We start from the raw sequence: 23407 nt of genomic DNA on the forward strand, positions 1-23407 counted from the left end.
GATTAAAATTCCTGGAATACCAAGAGCTTTATAGGGAGATTTTGTATCATAAAGCTTGTAAGGGTTTTTGGGAGATTTAACTTTTGGTAAATTGTTAATATGCTTTCTGAAATGGAGTTTTAAACCAGTTATTTTTTAAAATATGTAATTATAGAAACTTTAATATAATTATAGTTCAATTTCGTAATACTTCATTAAATTATATTTCACTATACATATGTAATCGCATCGCCATACATGAGAATATAATAACTTAAATAATACTTATATTAACCTATTCTTATTTAATACAATCAAAATAGATGTTTTAATGTAATACTTTCGAAAATTGATACACTTTATAAATCAATAAATGTAAAAACGAAAAACTGCCGCACATTAGTTTTTGCCTCGTAAAATGTTTATAAGGGCTGTGTTTAAATATGCTTATCTTCTGGCATTACAGATTATCCTATCTTAAGTACTTACTAGGAAAAAGCGAAACTATTTATAAGTATTATTGAATCCTTTGAAATCTCTTTTTATTATAGGGTTGCCAAAGGTGCATTTTATTACTCGGCCCTCATAAATATAACAGTAAAAAATAAGATAATTATTCTCACAAATATTATTGTTTAACACTGTTTAGCATTCTATTGAAATTAGTTAGGTTTAAATGATTAGGTTAAAATGAGTACGGATTAACTCAACAAATTACAATACATAATTTGATTTTTATAATATGTAACAGTTCGTCCGCGAGAAACGACAATTTGGCGTGATATTAATATTTACCTTTAAAAACCCATAACATTTAAATCTGACTGTGAACTATGAAACAAGCAACGAGCTATGTACTTGTACAAACAAATATTATTCGCCAATCTTTTTTGGATAAGCACAAGTCAAATAATCATTCTGTTTTTATAGTTGTACTACATATTAACAGTATTTAACTGTTATTCAAATGCTAGATCATCATACCTACGAGGCGATACTAGTCCACTACTATCGTATTCGAAAGCTTTTGATGTGACCCTACAAGCTTAAGTGTTACGGCTTTCCATACTCTGATAAGGGTTAAGATATCGAGGACCTGTTTCTGACGTTTTCAAATTTTTCAAATACCACAAGCTTTATCATTTCTTATTGGTAACTTCGTATATAAACTGTACTGTCATTTATTTAAGGTTCTATAAACACTCATCGGGTGGAGAACGGAAATTGCTGCGCTCTATTTGTACCTAAAAGCAAGCAAGCCTACCGATTCTAAAGTGTTGTTTTAGTGTTAATTGAATCCGGGATCTCTAGGGTATAAGACGTGCATAAATTATCTCAGTAGTTAATTTCTACTTAATCTAAAAACATACATGAAACATGGACGGTATTTATTTTATAAAATTTGATTCTTTGTTTTCGATTCATTCAAATTTACACACAATAGATGAAATTTAATAAAATAAAGTCGCATTTTAAAATTAAAGTAACACAATTTTAATATAATGTAATAAACAATTTAAGGGGATCATCAAGTAGACATGGAGTAGAAAGTTGGTCTTAAATATTGTTCTTGCGAATTAATTACAAACTTTCTCACACGTGTCGAGCTCGCGGTATGTCTTAATGTTTTTGCTCGTATTTCACAAAAACGTGTAGGGTCAAAACGGAATGAGCGGGGTTCGAAATACAAATTTAAAAAAATCTTTCCCCAATTTCTGACAGTGAAACACGCAATGCAAATGAAACACACGAAAACTGTTATTTTCAAAAGAAAGCGAAACTGGTGGCAACTAGATTGAAGGTGGTTATTATAAAGGTTTTGGTTTTTCAATACGACTCATTGGTGAGCCGTCTGAACATCGATAATATAACGACTTCTTTTGTCTTATATATGCCATTATATTCTTATCTCTCGTGTTAGTTAATCCAATACCAAGACAATACTTACTACTTACTTGTCTCTACACTATCTACTCTTGTCTTACGGAAAATGACGATCAAGGGAATAATACAAAAGTATCCCGCGTTTCCTAAAAATATCAACGCACAACAAAAGTTGTTGTTGCTATATCCCTGAATTTCTATAATCCTACAACTCTTAACAATTACGATAGGTATTTTGCACTCGGGCGATAGGAATTCCGTCGTGTTTACATTTCTCGTTTACTCAGCTAAAGGGTTGTAAAGGCTTGATCTAATGAGCTGCAAACATCGAGACTCGGCCGATTTGTGATCCTATATCATGGTTTCTTTGGATCAATAGATAAAATTCTGTCGTGATTTAATTCCTTATTTAATCAACAAGCTGTGTCAATGCGGCTATCAAAAATCATCTAAAAAATGTTGCTACACAGTATTAATAGCGAATATTTAAATACAAACTAAAAAATTCTTAATGAATTAGAAACTTAAGATAAAACTACGCTAACACTGAGACTTTACGTTAAAAATTTATTGGATTTACGGCAGCCATAGTTTTCGCTGTCTCGTTTCTGAACGAATACTACTTAATAAGGACATTTTCGTGAAAGTCCATTCAGTAGTACCTACAACATTACTATTATACCGTTTTTTGTATTAACATGTAAAAGAAATAAAAATATTTAGTTAGTTCTGTTCGTCGAAGAATTTAAACAAATAATACTTATAGCTATGTTGTGACGTCATAAACGCCGATGTACTAAAGTACAACCTTGCTGAGTAATTTTAAATTACATCAATCTAATGACATCACATAATGCTTTGACTCTTTATTATTGGCGTACTGTGTCTAGTTTCATCTTTCAAGCTTTTCACCGACTTTGAGACATTATTAGTAAGATCGTTAAATCGTAACCTTTTTTGCATTTTGACGGAAAACCGGTGAAAAGGGATATTTCTCTCTTTATATGGGAAAGTTACCCTCATTATTGACCCTTACACTCACATTACGTCTAGACGGGGATGAGTCCAGATAAGCAAGCGTCCTCTTGAATTACATACTTAATGATCCAGAAATCTTATGTGTGTGACCTATGTTGTATGGTTACGACTATGAGGTACGGCACCGAATCTGGGTTTGTAAATGTTAATGAGTGCTGGGACCCTGGTTAGGGTCCCTTAAGCAGCTTGTCCCACGTTGTCATATGCCCCTTATGATCCTCTAAATACATTGGGAAACTCCAACAAAAAGTTGCAAATGCTTTTGTGCAACTACTGATGCAAGCTTCTTATATTAAAAGATCGCTTTATATTGGTCGAAGTTTTTCAATTTCCACACAATTGAATGTATGAGTGGTACGCCACTTGCGTACAATAATGTATGAAACTACTTAATAAAATTTAAACATTTCATAAGAAAAGTAAATATAGATGTTTTGCTATGAAACAATATGGATGTCGATTTCAGTCACAAAACTTTTCCTAAATAGGGAGCCTTCTGGGAGAAGATAGGACTTTTTAAATAAGTTTCGTTTAGTTCACAACTTACAAACAACCCTATGAATATAGCTTAGATAAGATACGCGTATGATGAAATACACGGAAGAATTACCCTGATTAGGCATGAATACTCAATTTATATCTATATCTTTTATTTTATAGGTAAATTAATTGTGTGTTATAAAAATTAATATTGGCTTGGTATATATGTACCATGGTACTCTAAAATTGAATAATTTTTAACTTAAACTTAAGACGATATATTATCGTTTTAAGTTTAAGTCATCGTCTAATAAACGATGAAAGGTTAAAAACTACAACATATTCAAAGAAACTTTATCTTTACATAAATGGCCATTCAATACGGTTACTCTAAGGATCTTAATATTTTTCAAACATATTTTAACATAAGACAAGTCTATATTTAATTCATGTGTATAAATGTATTTTCTCTTTTTCAGGTACGTATAAAATTACTACATATTCAATTCTAAGGTAAAACAAATTATCATAATCAAACCTAACACAATTTTCGTGTTTCTGGACTACCATTAGTGTTACTGCCCTGCCCTTAATTTATAGTGAGGTCACGAAATTTACGACAGGTGCAAATAAAGACATACCACAAATACCTCGGCGAATATAACGTTTAGGTCAGAACGATTTACTGGCGTCCCACAAACTTCATAATAACATACTTTATGCATCAGTAAAGCCCTTATCTCAGAGCACCCTTTCAATGCAACATTCTTAAGCAGGCCAAAGATTTTAAAGTGCTAATTTCGACCTTTTTCAAATAGAATAAGGCTAATAATACTAAAACATCTTCAAAGGAATAATCAGATTTACGATCAGGTGTCTACCATTCAGCTGGCAAAGTGGGTTTTGTATCGCAAATACGTTCCCTTTCATACAACTCCTTTTGGTCGTAAGTAGGTGTTTTACACAGCAATGTTCCTATGAACATCAAGCCAGGTAGGCTAGTACCATTACTAGCCTAACTGGCTTGATAGTTCCGCCTTTACCCCAATCGCGGTACGGCGCGATCGCGCGGCGATAATATGTAACCGTATTATATTATAAAAAGTTAAAATGGAAATATGTATTTACGAATTTAAGGCAAATGGTTTTGTTTTACTACATCAAAGGCATCTTATTCTTAATAATCTTTCACTCTACACTCTACAACGGATATTATTACCATAACAAGTGACACATTTACGAATACGTTCGTAAAGTGTTCAAACAAACGACACAGTTCCAGTATTATTCAAACAGAATTTGCAAACGCTCTTCTATCTCAGAAGGTTTTCAACGTTACAGTCGGACTCGTTTCTTGTAAAACTTTACCTCCAATCAAGCGAAAAAATTGTGCTAACCAGTAAATTGGAAGGTATGTGGTTACACGTCAATACACGTGAAAAATTCATTCGAATGAAAATCCTTCTATTCTATTTTTCTATACGTTTCGCTGTACATCGAAAAGCTGTTGGTTTTTTCAAGAATTTACAAAAAAAAAAAAAACGCATTTATTTGCCGATTTTGTTTTTATACTCGCAAACCTTAAATTCGCAGAATAGACAAAAAACTGATACACGGAATAGAGCAGGTAGTTGTCATAATGAGAGTAGAAATTTCTAAAGTCAAGTGGGCAATTAAAGGAACTTGCTAGCAACTTAGAATTCTTTTGTCATTTTTTGTTCTTTGTGCATTAAGCGAAGAGGGTTGGGGTCGGCAGGTTTCGAGCTTTCATAGTCGTGCCGCTAGTTCAGTAGCTTTCCACCCTTCGCAGGGGACGGTTGTTACCGCTTCATCGGTTTTTCGGGAATTCCGTGTGTCCGCTTTCGATACAAGTAAAATTTAATTTAAATATGCCTGATAACCAACCTAAGTTTTTACATACGTAGTGGTTCTAATTATATATTTATGTTTACGTAAGCAACAGCTGTGTTTTTTCTTAGAAATGCATTCTTAACGTGAAATATTTACAGTTTGTTTTTATATCAATTTAAATATATATGTATTTATGTATGTACAATTGTGATAAATTATTATCTATGACTGCATTTAGGATCATATGGGTTCGGATTGAATCAGTGATTGTCAACTGACATTAGGGCGTACGGAAATAAAGTTAAAGGTTATTTTTGTGTGATACGACATTTTTGGAGTGGTAACAGGTATTTATAGAGACTATTCATACGTTCGCCACATGCGACCTCTTAAATATTTATGGTCTATAGTTTCCAATGAAGCACGTAGGCATTTTTGTATACGGGAAATTATTGAAAGCTTGAAAATATTAAATGTGTTTACTGCAGTATAATTTTGTTGTAAGTACTTAATTGGAATTTATTCAGAGCTTCGTAAAGAAACCACTGCAGTGTTAATTGAGTTTTAAATGGGTGCAACGTTGCCTTCATAAAGCGGTTTTCTACTTTATCATAGACCTGTAAAATCAAACGTTTGTATAATAATACCAATTTATAAATTCATTATTAAAACAGGCAAGGAAAGTTCTTTACACGTATCACTACAACATTGGAATGAAATATACAAACAACTTATTCGAGGTTCTGTAAATCTAGCAAAATTTTAATTTAAAATATACAATTGTAGAACTCTATAGTATACAGGATCGTTAAGTAATATATTTTCTCGTTAATGGATGATAAATGAGAATATTATCTGAATTACATTTTAATATCATATACACAAATCGAGTATTAATGGTCTAAACAATTAATTAAGAAGTACTAGATTCCCTTATACACGTTAACATTTAGATTTGTCACATAGGTTGGCCATTTTCTTCACAAATTAATATCCCGAAAACTCATGCCTGCGGGACTTGTTCCTCTAGATATTCAAAGCCTTGGATGTCGTAATTTCACTCGAATTTTGCATTGCTTGAGAAAATAATGTAGCCAGGTTTCGTTAAAATTGGTTATTTATCCATGTTTGCAATTATTATTAAAAGTTTCGTTTTACAGCATTATATTAACTAAATGTCACGCACTTCATAAACATTAGTCTGAGACTTTTTTTTATAGTAAAAGAAATGTTGACCAGAAGCCGTTCTACAAAAGCGCTTCCTGTCAGTTATTTTACTTATGCAGATTCGAACCCGAATCTTTTTTAAAAAAACGTTCTAATTTTTGATGCTTCAAAAAAGAAATTAACTACATACTTCTATCGTGCTTCCTCGGATTTTTGAATTGGATAATGAATCATAACATATACATATACAATATTCTACATATTTGAGCTATTTCGTACCTAGAACCAACTTTACGGTGTGGGGAACTGGGAGTGGTGTAACAATTACAGGGCTCGACCTAATGCCCTTCGTGGAATGAGTTATCAAATATATCGATCGTAAACCTAGTTTCGTGGCATTCATATTCATTATGCAGTTCTTCAAAATTTATAAACATTTATTGTCTATGTATAAACACTATCTCAAGTATGATTTTACTTACTTTTTGTCGCCGTTAAAAAGGTTCTTGAACAACTTGAAGAAATAACTATTTATATCGAACATTCTTTTCGCATGAATGATTATATTATTAGATTATACTAGTGGTTTTGTCTTATAAGCGAAATATTTTGTGAAGTTTTAAAATTGTTTTTTTATACATGGCAGTCGGAGTAAATACTTCAATGGGAGGCAAAGTTCAATTTCCGGCGATATAAATACTGTATAATAATTAAAGACTTGAGTCCCAAGCGGACGTATCCTTTAGTACCGGTCCCAAAATTAATCATCTACCCATAGGAGTTTCGGGGCTTATGTGAAATGCAAGTCTATATGCAGAACTTCTCATCTAAAGAGTATGAATATAAAATATAGCAGTAATTGAGATGTAGTTTCAAAGGGAATTTGAAACAATTCCCGGTTCCCCAATTGAAATGGAGAAATATTTAATCTGCATTATGAATTGCACTTTTTACAAAGACAACGATGGGTTAATATATTCCAGGAAACGGAAGGAGCTTTGTGTGCAGCTTTATAATTACTTAATTAAGAAAATTGAGAATTTAATATTCACAAAAAATTAAATAATTCTTTTACATAAATCTACTTAAGTTTTGATACATTTTAGAAAGGTAATCTTAGTTATTGTTTTTTTTATTGAACTAAAAGCAGACAATCGCTTCTATAAAACAAAACAAATAAAATATGACTGGACAATTAAAAATAAAAAGTTGATATAACACCTCCGTAACAAGTTAAAGCTAAAGACAGTGAACAAGGTAGCAAATCAACTTTATGAAATTTCTGCGGCAACCCTAAATCTTCATAACAACACAATCAAAGGACGCCGAACTTCGCAAAACTAATTCTGTCCAAGATGACATAGGGGAAGTTTCTCGACGATAATTTACTCACAATTTGTCGTATTACGTTTTATTGGGCGATTTATTTCATTGGAATTGGATGTATCGATGTTTTTTGCTGTTTAATTTATTTTATTACATTTCGTTGGTATTTTTTGACTGATATCTTATGCGAGTTAATAAATAATAATAAAAAACGATTTACGTCTCGGCCTCAAATGTCCGTGATATTTTTTCTTATAAGTAAGTAGATCAGGTTTCTGTGCCTGACATACGCCGTCAACATTTTGGGCCTAAGGCATGCTGGTTTTCTCATTATGTTTTCCTTCGCCCTGTGCCTTTTTATACGCCTTGTTACTATGATGATAATATTAATATCAGCAGTCGAGTGCCAGCCAAAGTATCGGCTAATAAACTCTATTGCGCCTTGATTTATATAATTTCAAATATTTGAATAAAGTTAAAATGGCGAATTGGCTGGACGTACAAGAGAAATGTTTGGTAAATAATGTCAGCATGAAACATTGATGTCGTATTCAACGTGACAAGACGAATGCACGTGAATTAATATTCTCCAGTCATCATTACTGCATTGTATATTCAACTGTAACAATGTTTAAATCGACTTCAAAATCTCAAGAATTCGACATGTTGTATGTTTTACAAATAATAGGACAACTATTGTTTTATTTAAAACAGTGTTGGTCTAATGGCGTTCACCTGCGACTCCTAAGATCGTAGGTTCGATGAGAAAGGGGGCTAACGAGCTGGTCCATAAAATTAACTGCTTACCGTTATATATGTTCTTTTGCTGATAGACCCCAAGTCGGATCTTGGTTTCCTTGTATATTTGATCAACACAGTATGCTGAATTAGAGGATTAATCTTAATATTATGAATAATAATTGCTCGGACATTTATAGTGTAAAAGCGTAACAGAGACACTTTAACTTTTATAGTCATAAAGACACAAGTTTGCGCGTTTTCCGCTAAAAAAACACCCTTTGTCGCTACTCCTCTTTTCGAAAACACTGTCCTTAAAGCCACAGCTAGCATTGGAATACTTGGCGTTGACATATCGAACGACGTTCAGTTTCGCGGTCACTTGGGGGGAAAGGCAAAATTAGCCTCCAAAAAGCTCGGTGTGCTCAGCAGGGCGAGACGGTACTTCATTCCGGGCCACCGCTTGCAACTGTATAAAGCGCAAATTCGGCCCCACATGGAGTACTGTTCCCACCTTTGGGCGGGTGCTCCCCAGTACCAGCTTCTTCCACTTGACCGTATTCAACGAAGAGCGATTCGAATCGTTGACGACCTAGAAATGTGGGGTCTCTCTGCATCTTCTACCGCATTTACCATGGAGAGTGTTCAGAGGAGTTGTTCGGATTAATACCTGCAGCTGAGTTTCATCATCGGACGTCGAGGCAGAATACGAAATTCCACCCGTATCACCTCGACGTCCGCCGTTCCACAACTGCGCGTTTTTCCAGGCAGTTTTTGCCGCGCACCACCACTCTGTGGAACCAGCTGCCAACTGAAGTATTTCCGAACCAATTCGACTTAGGGTCCTTCAAGAAAAGAGCGTACCAATTCTTAAAAGGCCGGCAACGCACTCGCGAGCCCTCTGGCATTGAGGGTGTCCATGGGCGGCGGTATCACTTAACATCAGGTGAGCCTCCTGCCCGTTTGCCCCCTGTTCTATAAAAAAAAAAATAATAATACTTTTTTTATCTGAAGTGTGGTAAGGACAATTTCAATTTCAAAGTCACCTATAAAAACCCACTAAATTAAAATAGTTTACTATGATCATTTTTTCTGTTAATGGTTTATATTTATAAATAAATATTTAAAAAAAACATTTAGCTTAATTAAACCAATTACCACATTAATTGCTAAGTAGAGCTTTATTTGTTGAAGACTGAAGCTGAGTAATGTATACAATCACATTCAGAATTAAATGTAAATACGCATTGTACCAAGTTAATTTATTTTTGTTACAGTTAATTAAATTACTCACTTACTTAGTAGGAAGGTTTAATTCTTATACTCGTAATAGAGTCAGATTGTACAAGAGATTTCATTCATCGTTTTTGAATCTGTTTTCATTTAAAAAAACAGGCAATTATTATTCAAATATTTGTTAAGAGACTTGTAGTACTTAATTATAGGTATAGTATATGAGTAATAATAATTAATTAATATAATTTGTTAGAAATCGAACTGAATGGTTTTGATTGCTATATTTAAAAAGGTTTTATTAAAATTCTCCATTATACTAATTATTCGCATATAACTCGACAAACTTGATTTCAAACAGCAAATATTTAAGAGAAATCGCTTATTAGCGATAAGGCCGCCCGTAATAACTTATGTAACCTACTTACTTAATAATAAATTATACGTAAAAAAAAAACAAAAAGTATATTGGTATTAAGTATTATGATAACGAAGTATGAATAATATTTCTATAACAATTTAAAAAAATCGGAGTAATAAATCATTTATTTTATATTGTATTTACTGATACTACTAAATGTATTAAATGATTTAAATATACTTAGTTTACTAAGTCCTAATATTTCCTATAATCCTTTTCATAAAACACAAATCAGATAAAAGTTCAAAATAAGCGGCCATCTCTCAGCTGGGGACGAAATTTTCGTAGTTTCGCCTTTGACGCCGCTTTAATTAAGATAATGTTTTGATATAATGCCATTATTACTTAAAAGCTTATGAAAAGCTGTTGTGAACAATAATTTCTGTAAAATTTAAGTATTTTGTACGACTTCGTTTACATAGTGTATATCATATAATCTTAAATATGCCATTTGATACTAGAGGATATCAATTAAATAAAATTTTACTTTGAAGTATCAATATTAGATTTCATTAGTTACATTACTCAAAGTTTCGAGTAAATAAATGACTGCCAAAAATTGCAATATAACTATCTGATATTATATCTATTCAAATGTTGCCATTAATACCCCACCTATGAACTTATCATAATTGTCCCCTTGATTTTCAGAAAATGGGTTTAAACATTCCACGGATCCAGTATAGTTATCTTAATTATAAATTTACTTTACGTTTTTTATCAAAATACAAACCCAGCATCCGTACCAGTACAAGCTAAAAAATAAATCTAATTGGGATATATCTTAAACATACATATTTCATGAAGACGATTCACTGCCATTCACTTAATACATTGCTCTTCTGTATCCGATCATTATCTCTTGATTTACTCATTTGATAAAGGCTTAATGTGAGAACATATTACGAGACTTTGGATTTTATACAGCCTCACTTATGGACCATAATCCTATACCTACTACAATTCCTACTCGCATCAAGACATTATGGCTTCTGGAATGTAGGATCATTTTGCGATGAAATCCCAAAGTAAAAATCACAGTGTTTTTTTCCCATGTCATGCTACGTGGAACTCGAGTCCAATTGTTTTTAATTGTGATAAAATTCTAGATGAACGGGTCTTGAATTCTCCAACATATTTTTAAAAAAATGTCATGTTTCGTGTCATCCTAAGGCAATTTATTGAGTTATTAGTTATATTTATATTAATTCTAAAATAATACACTTAAATTTATATCGTTTTATAGTTTCAGGTATATTAAGGAAAAGCTATATTCGTTCCCAATGGATCTATGTGATATACTTTAACTCAAATCGATTATGTTTTGCTGGCCTTTTTTTTCCCTAGGAAAAGTTAAATCTATAAATACTGACAAAACTTTATGTATTTATGTTAAGATTGGTAATTTATTCAATTAGACATATTGCATATCATAAAAACGCTATATTTTTATAATGCACTAACATCACAATTAAAAAATATTTTGATCCGACACATCCATCTTGTATAGACATAAACAAAATTAAACAATAACTAGAACATATTCATGATATAAAAGCCGATTTTTCAAGGATTTCAATAAAACGCTTTGTCACAATTACTTCAATTAAGGAAATTTAAGTTTTAAGGGGATTTCGTGACGGTATTTAACAAGCCTTTCAGTTTTAATTGTACCAAAATAAGGTAATTGTTTTATGAAAACGTTTATCTTCCGGTAGAACGTAGTTTGTATAAATGCCATTTCCATATTTCAAAGGCTTCAATTGTATGATTTTACCATTCATGTTGTCAATAGCCAATCGCCGTGTGTAATATTTGGTTATTATGTAGAATTACCTTAACTAGTTTATGAGCATTTTGATGAAAAGTTTTTTCCTCTACAAAGGTAAAAAATGCAACAATTTAGATCTAGGCCAGGACTAAACAAAATACTTTATTGTCAAGTAATTACTTTAGAGTCAAGTAAAGAGCTTACGATATATTGTTGTTCCTAGAAAAGTATTTTCTATTTTTATGTCAAAATAATGCCGACAGTAAGCCACAAACGACAAGTTTAATATCAGTATAAACGTCGGCAGCAAAGTATTTACGACAATATGGGTAATATAAGATCTCAACCCCATTACATAGTACATTGCATATCTTGTTCTTACATTTACGAGATTTCCCCGGTTGGTTTTCAGGCATACTATTTTATAAAGTTTATGCAAAACATGCAAAAATGTGAAATAACTAAGTAGTGAAAATGTTAGCATGTGTGTGTCAGCCAATGGAGACAGCCTTGTTGTTTAAAGGAGGACCGCCGATAACAATGGGACCACTCGGATCTAACAAATCTCGTCATAACACCGATGTTATGAAAACATTAAACATGATACCCAAATCAGTACACAGTCTGGGTGATGCTAAAGATATTTCTGCATCGTTAAAATCTGTCCCAGCTTTCATAGACACTTCTGGAAATTTATTAAACCTCAGAAAGATTGAAAGAGAAGCTCAATCAACAAAGATTTTAGTTAATCCGGTATGTTCAGATAGCTTCGGTACAAGCGATGATAGTCCAACGAAATCGACAAATCAAAAATGGAAAGGAAAGAAGAAACGCCTTAAGCTCAAGAATAAGAAAATGAATGATGACACAGATAAAAATGCTCGTCGAGACAGCGCAACTGAAGAGAAGAAGTCGATAAGTTGCTTCAAAATAAAAAGCCAAGATAAACGGACAAATGATGACACTAAATTAGGTAAAGAGAATTGTTTGAATGAAAACGCCACGAACTTAATGAACACTCGACCAGATCTAATAAATCATCCAAGTAACGAGAGATTGGTTGATGAGTCTACGATGACAGATAACGCGCTTTCAAATGATGTGGATACTGAAAAGACTGATCTTGTTAGAGAAAACGAGGTAAGCCATGCATTATTAATTACTTTGCAGCTTGAATTTTTGTATTATCTACAGTTGGCGAAAAAATAAATAAAAAGGTTTCAAATTTTCAGTTAGTAAGCATTATCTGATATAAAACAAAAAATCCATTTAGCTTACAAATAATAAAAAAAATCTTTATACTCTGACTAAAATTTATCGCACTTTTGTAATTCCACCAATATTAATAATGAAATAAACCTATACTCATAAAGCTTTATGCTCGCATGGACATACGTGAACAACAAGAGTGTAACATTTGAGATACGTTCTCATAAAGTTAACGAAGGCAGCACGACCAGTTCGTAATCTAATATATTAGTCGAGAATTCTCTTAGGAATCCATTTTATCCCTAGTCAATACTAATGCATGTTCAATCTTATACTGAATTGAGTTGATTATCGACGGCATTCAGTCCACGTCAGGCGGTGGTTCAATCTCTATGTTAATGAGCTAAAACATTCTCAATACAAGCAGACCTTTTTTGTTATCTTATAATATTTCTTTATCTTTAAGACTTAATTTTTGCCCTGGCTTTACACCGACAAACAATTGTAGGCTATTGTCTCCTTATCTTGTACTCTATGGCTCGAATGGTCATTTTTGTTTCATCTGAGCTGCGATACTTCGACCCTTCAGTTCAAATACTAAGATGAAACAAAATATGTTAATCGCTTAAACTTTGATAATACTATAACACTAAACATACTAACTAGATTTTTTTTTAAATTAATTTTCACTGTACTCCCCTGCCATAGTGTCCAGGGACTTTATATATCACTGCTACTATTTAACGCGTCGGGAATTACGCCCCGACTACATCGGTACATAAGGATCTTGTACATAAGGTTGTACTAACTAGATTACAAAATTGCAAATTATCTTAATGCAGTAGAAATCACGCATTTAAGATAAATTTTTATTTTATAATCGTAAAAAGAATTTTGTTTAGATGATTACCCAAAATGTATCCTAACCGAAAAAATAACGAATTGAAATTCATAAAAGGCTTTATAATAGTTCAGTTAAAAAGAGACAATGGTATTTTCATTACCACGTTAAGCGGAAATTAGATTTTCTTTCGCCGTCGGTGATGACCTAGAATGCTTTCATTATGGGACAATAAACATTTTGTAATGTTCAGGAAAATCATATTACAACGTAGTGGCCGAGAAAATGAGTTATCGTGTAAAATAAAGTTTAAGTTACAAAATCTAAAATGACTTTTGAAGACTTAACCGACGGATAATAATTGTATACGTAAATATTGTAATATAATTTTTATTATTAAAAACAATAAGTATACTAACAAAGAACCTAGCTTCTTTCGATTGTTAAAATCTTGATAACATGATTAAGATGATTTTCTAAATTCTTCATACATATTTATTTTAGTCTAGCGCTCATGCTCTTCAGGGGTAGTAATTTAAGAATCCTGCGTGTGTCTATGGAATATCTTTCTGTTTATCTTAGTTTAGCTCTAGTCTCTTTTGTAAGCAAAAGAATGTAGCCTAGTGGCTTCAGTGTGCGAGTCTCATCCCAGAGGTAGTAGCTTCGATCCCAGGCATTACAGCAATGGATTTTGTATATGAGCAATTATTATATTTTGAGTCAGACGTACGTTACCCAAAACGGACCAAATTTGAGTCTAATTGCGGAAAATGAGTCCACCTACCTACCTACTCACGCGTGCGATGAAGAAAATTTTGTAAGAAAATCGGCATATCTCTGATCTAAATAGATATATAACACTTATAATCAAAAAACTTTAGCAATCTGAGGCGAATACCCATATAGGTTTGTAGCGGCATTGGATTGTTAGTACTCTCTTTTGTAAAATCTATCCAAACAAACAGATTGAAAATGTAAAAAATATATTCCACAGCCGTATAGATGAAGGAATTACTCGCTAAAAGAAATTAAAAACAACGCATTGACAGAAACGGTCGGAAGAAAAGTTTTATTAAACGTTGTACCTACAGCTTTTTATATTCTAATTAAAACTTTACCACTTGTTTGATGGGATTCTTTTTTACCCCTTTATTTGTATTAGTAAGGTCTCTTTTGCCAACTTTTCTATTTTTGAATGTTTTGTTTAATGTCACAAGAGTTTCAAAAGCGGTTTTCAAATATCTAAAATGAAACATGGCATAAAATTTCCATTCCCGTAACTTATTGGTATTACTTGGATAATTCTTTAATCGTTTAAGTCTGTACTATCTTATCCCATTAATTATTCACTATAGTCAAGTGTCATAAACGTCAAAAAATTTCTAATTAAAATGGCCAATTATATCTGCCCCCGAAGACGGAAGACAAAGGCAGTCGTCAGTCGTCACCAAGGGTCGACGGGGTTGAGTTGGTAATTAAAATTTGAGTGCCTGTTAAGTGAATATTCATTGACTGATTAATATTTCACCTACATAATATTCATACTGGCTTTTTTATTTACAACTTTAAAAGCAGTATTGGCCTTGTGGCTAGGCGTCTGACGTCCTGAGGTCGTGCATTCAAACCCTGACCATGAATAATTAAGTAAATATACATCGATAAACAAAATTACAATTATATGTTTTTGTTAAAAATAAGTTCTTTCTGATATTATGACACAAAATTTTGGACCTGAAATAGGTTCATAGTTAAGTCGACCATGTTTGCTTTGTTCATATTATAAATATTATATTAAGTATGTATAATATATTAATGGTGAATACATTTTATTTTACCGAAAATGTTTAATTATGATTTATCTAATATATATAATAAATAAATATATATAATTTAGGTATCCTCTATATTATCAATTTCTTAAGTAACAACACAAAGACAATTGCTATAATAATCAAAATGATCGACATGCGTGTCTCTAGGGCGGATTGCCCAAATAGTAGAACATCTATGTTATTTAAATTTACCTTATAACAAGAGCTCCGTTCTAAAACACCTAACGGAACGTAATGTTTGAGATTCGTGTCACAGTTACATATTAGGTTTTCGGGAAATTCCTTGCGAGAATATTACATTTTAAACAAAAGGATATTTTAACCTCGACGTGGAGAGGTTCGTTCGTTTAACGTGTTGTTTAGTACTTGATTTAAACTGTATTCTTATTTAATTCGTACGTCTACAACTAGCTTAAATGATATAAACCATAAACAGTTGTACCTACTAAATATATTAAACATTTGGGAAACTTAGCAGTAAAAATGATTAAAAACATTAAACTAAGTAATACCAAATTCGGCTGTGTGCAAATGTGAGGGTGTGCATATGTAGTGTGCATGAGCATGATGCATTAAACATTATACATATTCCGCAATAGCTCTAACAAGTCGATGCCTTAATAGTGATCTTTGTATGTCCCCTACACAGGCGCGATAGTGTTTAAAGGACTTTTTGAAATTGTTGTTAATGTATGTTAAATTAAACATACTTTATTTTGTGGCATATTTAATGTAATGATTCCAAACTCAGGTGTGTTATAAATAAATATGTATAACTATTTATGAAACATTGTCAATTCGTGATACAAATCGCCAGATGTGTTGACGTGTCTTTTTTCGTTAAAAGTGACCTAATTATTAAAGAACATTTCCAAGACCTAAACAAACTAGCTCTGAATTCTAATGAGCCCTCGCAAATAGGACAAACAAAATGTGTTTTTTGTACAAGTTAAAATAAATAACAAAGGTTTTCGTAATATGATTTTGTTGAAACGGAGTCGATTTAGTATATATATATTTAATTTATTAGTAATGTAAGACTTTCACTAACTAGTCCCTCCTGGCTTGGTGTTCTTAAGCTTATGTTCAATCAATAGTACTATCATCCTGAAATTATTAAAATAAATTCGATGGTTTTATATTATTTAATCGTTATAAAATAAATCACTGGCGCTACAACCTCTTTAGCCTCTTGGCCTAAGATTTCTGAATCTGTTTCATGATCATTTTTTTTTAAACCAAATAGGCAAGGAGTTGATCAGCCTCCACTCGTCGTTGACTTTTTGGGTCTAAGACATGTCGGTTTCCTCACGATGTTTTCCTTCAGCGTTCGAGCAAATGTTAAATACGCATATAGACCTAGGCCAACACTGCTGTAATGCCAGCTCTGCTTAATCGTTATACCTTATTTTATTTAAGTGTATAGTGACATTACTTTAATATATTTTATGAAAGCAGCCTTTAGCGCTTAACTATACGAAAGCTTCATTTCGCCGCAAGTTCAATGTCGAGCGCTTAAAAGTCTTTATTCTGTTTAAAATTTTGCAGCATATCGAATTACGATACATTAATATGACAACATAGTACGATTAAAATATGAACCTGTTTTTGTAGATTTATTTCCGATAAATCAAGTAGATATCCAAGCATAGGTGGTTCTGAAACTATGTTATCATTTTAAAAGAAAACTCAGTTTAGTAATAAATATTGCATAAAAAATATTTTATTCTTGATTTGTTAGCTGTCCGGTATAATAATTCTTTTTTTTGTTTCTGAACCACTTGCGTTATTTTTATTTTTACCAAAATCTCATAACCACGCAAATCTTGAAAATCTTCAGGCCTTTAAATAATTAAACGTAAAAGTATCTCCCATAGTTAAAACGATTTTTCTTATGTCGAAACTTAACTGAACTAACTATCACATTAGAATTTAAGCATTCTATAGAAAAGAGATTTCTTTTTCTCGGAAAAGTGTCAAGCATTTCCTTGCGCCACTCTCCAATTTTCCAGGAGTGGACTGTGCTAGAACATTTCTTCGACTTTTCAATTTTTTCCACACAATTTCAGCATAGGCATTGTTGTTTTAAAACGTTTAGTTTTCTATCCTGCAATTAAGGCTTTGATGTTGGAGGCATTTTCTGCTGAAATTAATTTTCACATTGCTTCTTTGGAATATTATTGAAGACTACCTATTTTTACAAAACATCCTATTAGAAAATTTCCCTCTTATGGTTCCGTTTCCGACTTCATTCGTTAGTTCTGTTAAATTTTTGTTTGTGTATATGCTTAGTGTGTTTGTCTGACCAAGTATTTCTATTTTACATAAATTGTCCAATATTTACATTAACGTATGTATTTCAGAGCCTTAATGGAAAAACACATATGCCACACCTTTATTATACAAATAAAGTAGATAGGCGTTCAGCGATCGAAATGGCCAATAAATAGCACATTGAACGTTTAATGTCGCATATACTCTCGACCTTATGGTATATTCTTATTAAATATTTACTCTCATAATGATGTTCTAAAGATTACACGATTGTGTCAAAGCAGAAAGTATTGAAGTCTTTGTACCATTAATTATCGTTTTTCAAGCCTCATTTGTCAAGTTTCTTGAAAGAGTTAAAAAGGTGATTGCTTTTTATACAAATAATTCCCTTTAATAGCAGTTATTGAATCTATGTAAAAAATATATTGTATTTATCGTGTAGATAATTCTATCTACATCAGTATGCGTTTTTCGTAGGGACAGAAAAAAATGTCCTCAATTCTAAGAAAAGTAAGTGGGAGTCATAAATCGTCTGTAGCTGTATTACGGCTTCCTTAATTGCGACCAACAGTAGGCTTTATTTTGACTGCCCCAATCTGTACACGTAGGGCGGCTTCGACGCAATTTATGTTGGACGGAACTACTTCCCAAATACTTTTGAATATACTTTTTGGTTTCCATTCTATTTTATTTTCAAAGCCTAGTCATTTTTCAGTATAAAATTATCTCAATTTAAGGACGTAGATCAGTGGGAAGATTAATAAAGTTAAATGTTATTGATGTCATACATTTTCATTCTTTCTAAACTAACTTTATTTCTTTTAAAATTGGCGAGTAAATAATTGTAGTATATAATTTATTACTTTGCTCAAATATGGTATCCAAATAGATACCATATGTGTTCGCTAGATATTCTGTATACATTTATCATCATACAAACTATCCTTTAAGCCACACTTTTTCGTTCATAATTAGAAAAATTGAGGCAACAGTTTTTAATTTTAAAAACGACGGCATCAGATTTATTTTGGACAGACGTACTCAGGAAATATGTTGGCATCTCTTGGGACATTCATTTCGAGTGAATCTAAGTGCCGGGAACGTCTTCGCCGGTCAAAGGGCGACCGCAATAGTGCTTTAGCTTGTAACTTTAAGTGAAGCACTTTAACTTTGAAATTAAACAGTTTTTATTTGAGTTTAGATTATAAAGGTTATGTGAAACTCTTGATTAAGCATAGCATAGAACAAATATTTCTAATTCTATAATGTTAGGTTAAATATCTAGTATAAAACGCGAGCCTCTAAACTGCAGTAGACTTTGATGAGCTCTTCACAGACAACGTCTGCTCCAATAAAAGAGACGGTGGGGGTATGTGTTCCGATTGTGATTGATCAAAAGCATCACTAGTCAATCATGCCTAGACATGGGATATGGCACGTCATGATTTGTTTTCTATCAACGCAGCGCTTTGCCGTTCATTTTTCCTTATTATATTATTGTTTTGCTAAAGCGTTTTCATTTATATAAATCTAGTTCACGATGAAAAGAGTCTTAGAGTCGTGTATAGGCTCTTGAAATTTTATATAAGCCTATTGTATAGATTTATAATAACGCCTTTTATTTGAGAATCCGTGAAGAAGCCACTCACCCTTTCATACGAACAAAAGAGAAATAATGACACCAAGAGTGAACAAAACAGGTGAAGTGGGGATGAGCCATTGTTTTAGCGGGCCTTCCTCGAAAGTTTGTAATTATTTTCAGAATTTTTTATAAGGCTCTCGCTCTAAAATTCAAGGATAGAGAATAAATTTAAATTGCATTAGTTCGCTTTTACCGAGAGGGTTATAAAGTCATTGCTTTACTCATTTTCAAAAAGACCTTTATATAAGCTTAGATTCGTTTAACTGGAACTGATGTAATATGCTGTGAAAGGAGAGAATTCAAAGCAAGTCTCTGATACAATTTTATTGTGTAGAACAATAAAATAGATAGTTTTATTCCATTTTACGCCAACGAAGTTTTATCGTACATTATATCTACTTCTGCGAAGTCACATTCATATTTCGAAAAAAACGTGACTATATGCGTATTATTTTTCGATATCCAAGTGGAATGCGTTTTCCTGCCACCAAATAATCCCACTCCAGGATATCTGATACTAAGATGTCCGCGTGGGTTTTAACTTTATAAAAGCAAAAAAGGATTACGTTTTTGACATAATATGTGCAGCCTAGCCTAGTCTTAAATCAGAACCATAACAGAAGGAATTTTACACACTCGATAGTATCACTCAGTAATCCAGCATCAATTATTATAATAGGTTATTCTGTGTATGGTTAAGCATATCAAAACCAGAAAACATGAGCTAGTCGACTGTATTTTAATAAAAAAATGACATATAAGTCCTTTCAGCAGATGGTTCCTTTATAATACGTACGAGTAAACGCCTGATTGAATGGGATGATGCGATCTAAGGAGACACGCCTCTGAAGGCATCGCTTATCCCTTTGCTGAGATTTCCTTTTATGAAAAGCCGCGAAAATTAGAATGTAAAAGCTTTTGTCGCATATTCGCGGTTATCATTGAATTTATTATATTGGAATGTGTATAAGAAATATAATTACATTGATTATGTATTCTTGTTATAAATATCACGAGGATGGGATTATTATATAATTTACTATCAACTGATTACTAAATTATCAATATATACTTTTTTTCTTATTTTTTTTAATACAGTTATACGTATAATCTCTTATCTACTAATTCAAAAGAGTTTCTCCTGTTAGATGTTTCACCTGGAAGAGAACCGAGGTTTTTCTGGTTGGACGTCACTTTGTGCTTTTAACTAAGACATAGTAGTGATGTAATAAAGTGAAGTTTTATTTAGAAACAAACGAATGTCCAATGTTTTTTTAAGGGTTTTTTTTCATTTATCGTAAAAAAAGGTGAGATAACCAGAATATTCATTTTCCTTACTTTTTAAGAAAATATTCTTGCCGTCTTAAATATCTTTCGGCCGCAATATATAGAGCGTAGTGTACGTGTGTAGTGAAAATTTTCCGCGCGGCGTCACAATTGATCGATCACGCCTGCCCAAATTAACTTTGTAGTCTGAATTAGTAACGAACTTTTATGAATTTAATAACGACGATAGACTTTTTCATGAGGGTTTGGGAAAAAGTAAGGTTACCTTAACTTTGTTATTATATTTAGTTTAACAATGGTGGTCTGGCGTAAAGATTTTTATTACATGGCATGAAAAGTTGCGATAAAAATGAGCGAAATGGTATAAAGTCAATATTAATTTTGCTTATAGAAACAGAAATGGTTCGTGATTTTAAAGTTTATACTTTGATGAACAAAGAAGGGATTAAGTAGTTCGATCTCACATCTGTGTGGTTAACTTAAGTGTTGTTTGATTTTGGATTCATGAATATTGCGAAATATATTTTACGGTTTGCTGTATGTAGCTAAACTTAATGTACTTCTAAAATTAAATAAGAATATCAGATTGAAATAGTGTGCTAAGTACAATGTAAGTCACCCGGTCAAGGCTTTATATGGGGTGACTTCGAGGTTATGGCGTCTATTTCATTTTCCATTATGTTGCAACTATAAAGAACTTTATGGTACAATTTTGAAAAGACGTAAAATAAAACCAATTTCTCTTCAAATTATGAAACTGGCGCTTTTTCTTAATCTTTAGAAAATGCTTATTATTATGTGTTGTTTCGTTAACTGCTTTGGTCAGGCGTCAGATTGTTTCGAAATTTTAATAATACTTATTATAAATGAAATTGTACGGTTATTACTATGAATGTTTAAATAAACATTCATTGTTTTTTTTAATTCAGACGCTATTCAGATATATGATATAAATCTAAAACGTGAGGAAAAGAAGAAAATTTTATAATTTCCAGAATGTTCTGTCCATTTCTATGCTAGAAATATATTGATAAAATCCAGATGGTATAAAGCTAGGAAAAACGTCTTTTTAGCCGGGCGACTGTAAATTGCATTGACGCTTGCTAATGAGACTCCATTAAAAAACACATTTCTCGTAATACACGTAACAGAGTTTAATCAAATTTCGAGGAGGAAATTTAATTTCTTAATGAGTCATTTCTTGTTTAATGTCAACGTTGTTTAGAATTATTCTGTTTTATAGCACGCAAGTTGCCTCAGTGAAATACTTTTGATAACATTTTGTGGGAATTTACACAGGATTACATTTTCAAATATCTTACATTAATGTTTTAATGTTTAGGTAAGTACTGTTACGCTAATTACTACTGTCGAAAAGCCGTCGAAACGTCGATTTATGTTAATATTGTAACGAAAATGTGATTATATCCATTAACGAAGTTTCATTTAAATGTTGCTCACTGAGTCTAATATAATCGTAGCAGAGCTGAAAAGTAGAATAGATATAAATATCCACAAATGTTATTGATTGTTATTTGCCGATGCATTGTAAAGTGTAATGTAACTAGTCCTATAATAGTAACTCAATAAGAGTTAGAATAAATGATGCCAAAATTTATATCAATAGGATAAATTATCATACAATTTGATGATTGATTCTTTTAGATAATACCAAGGTAAACAGAAAATATGCTGTGGTATAAAGCAGTTAAATACAATACGAAAATGTAAATTTGCGTATGCACAGCTTACCGTAGCGAAAATTAATTGATAAACTTTGCTTCCCGTACCTATAAATATTCATTAGATTTTATGTAACTTGTACATATTATTTTGGCAAATTGGACACACGTGGTTAAAATCTTTGTCTTATCTTAATTATTGTAATTCACATTATTTAAGTTTTGTATATCGACAAAATTCGTGTTATATTCATGAAGAAGTTTCATTTTTAATCACTTATGTATTACATACTTGGCTATCGGCACAAAGATACTGCCTGTATCTTTTTTAATTATTTTACTTAGTTATAATTATATTTTTTGTTTCGGTATTTTTATGAAGGATGTTACCCTCCTACAAGCGACGACATTTCTTGAATAAATTCATTTTTATTCGATTTTGTAATGTAAATTATTCGGTCAATTAAAACAGGGAGAGGTAAAAATAATTTTTCCAGGAAATTAAATTTCATTTCCGTAAAAACTGTCGTGGGCCATTTTAATTTTAAATTAGTGACATTTATTTAGACTTCGTTGCTCATATTTATAATACACTTATACTCGTATACAGGAACGTATATGTTATATAAATATAATCAGTATTTTTATGGAATATTCCATATAACTCGATAGTAATTTACCAAATAATTCGATTATTTCCTTGTATAGTTCGAATAGACGATCTAAGAGCCAAGAACCGCAGGACCTCTTGA

General features: G+C 32.0%; 1 protein-coding gene across 6 annotated transcripts in view; it reads left to right on the top strand.

The window, feature by feature from the left end:
* The window catches only part of LOC110991377 (apoptosis-stimulating of p53 protein 1), a 176068-nt gene that overhangs the window by 117445 nt on the left and 35216 nt on the right, over nucleotides 1–23407 (top strand). The window contains exon 1 of one of the 6 annotated variants that reach the window (XM_022256716.2): nucleotides 12321–13028. The exons of 4 other annotated variants lie outside the window; for them this stretch is intronic. In XM_022256716.2, coding sequence (XP_022112408.2) covers nucleotides 12363–13028 — 666 coding nt within the window. In that variant the 5' untranslated portion in view covers nucleotides 12321–12362. Of the gene's footprint in view, nucleotides 1–12320; nucleotides 13029–23407 lie in introns of those variants that run through there. One more of the 6 variants, XM_022256717.2, reaches the window with a different exon arrangement.

The sequence above is a fragment of the Pieris rapae genome, chromosome 6, assembly GCF_905147795.1.
Source record: "Pieris rapae chromosome 6, ilPieRapa1.1, whole genome shotgun sequence".
NCBI classification, from domain to species: domain Eukaryota; kingdom Metazoa; phylum Arthropoda; class Insecta; order Lepidoptera; family Pieridae; genus Pieris; species Pieris rapae.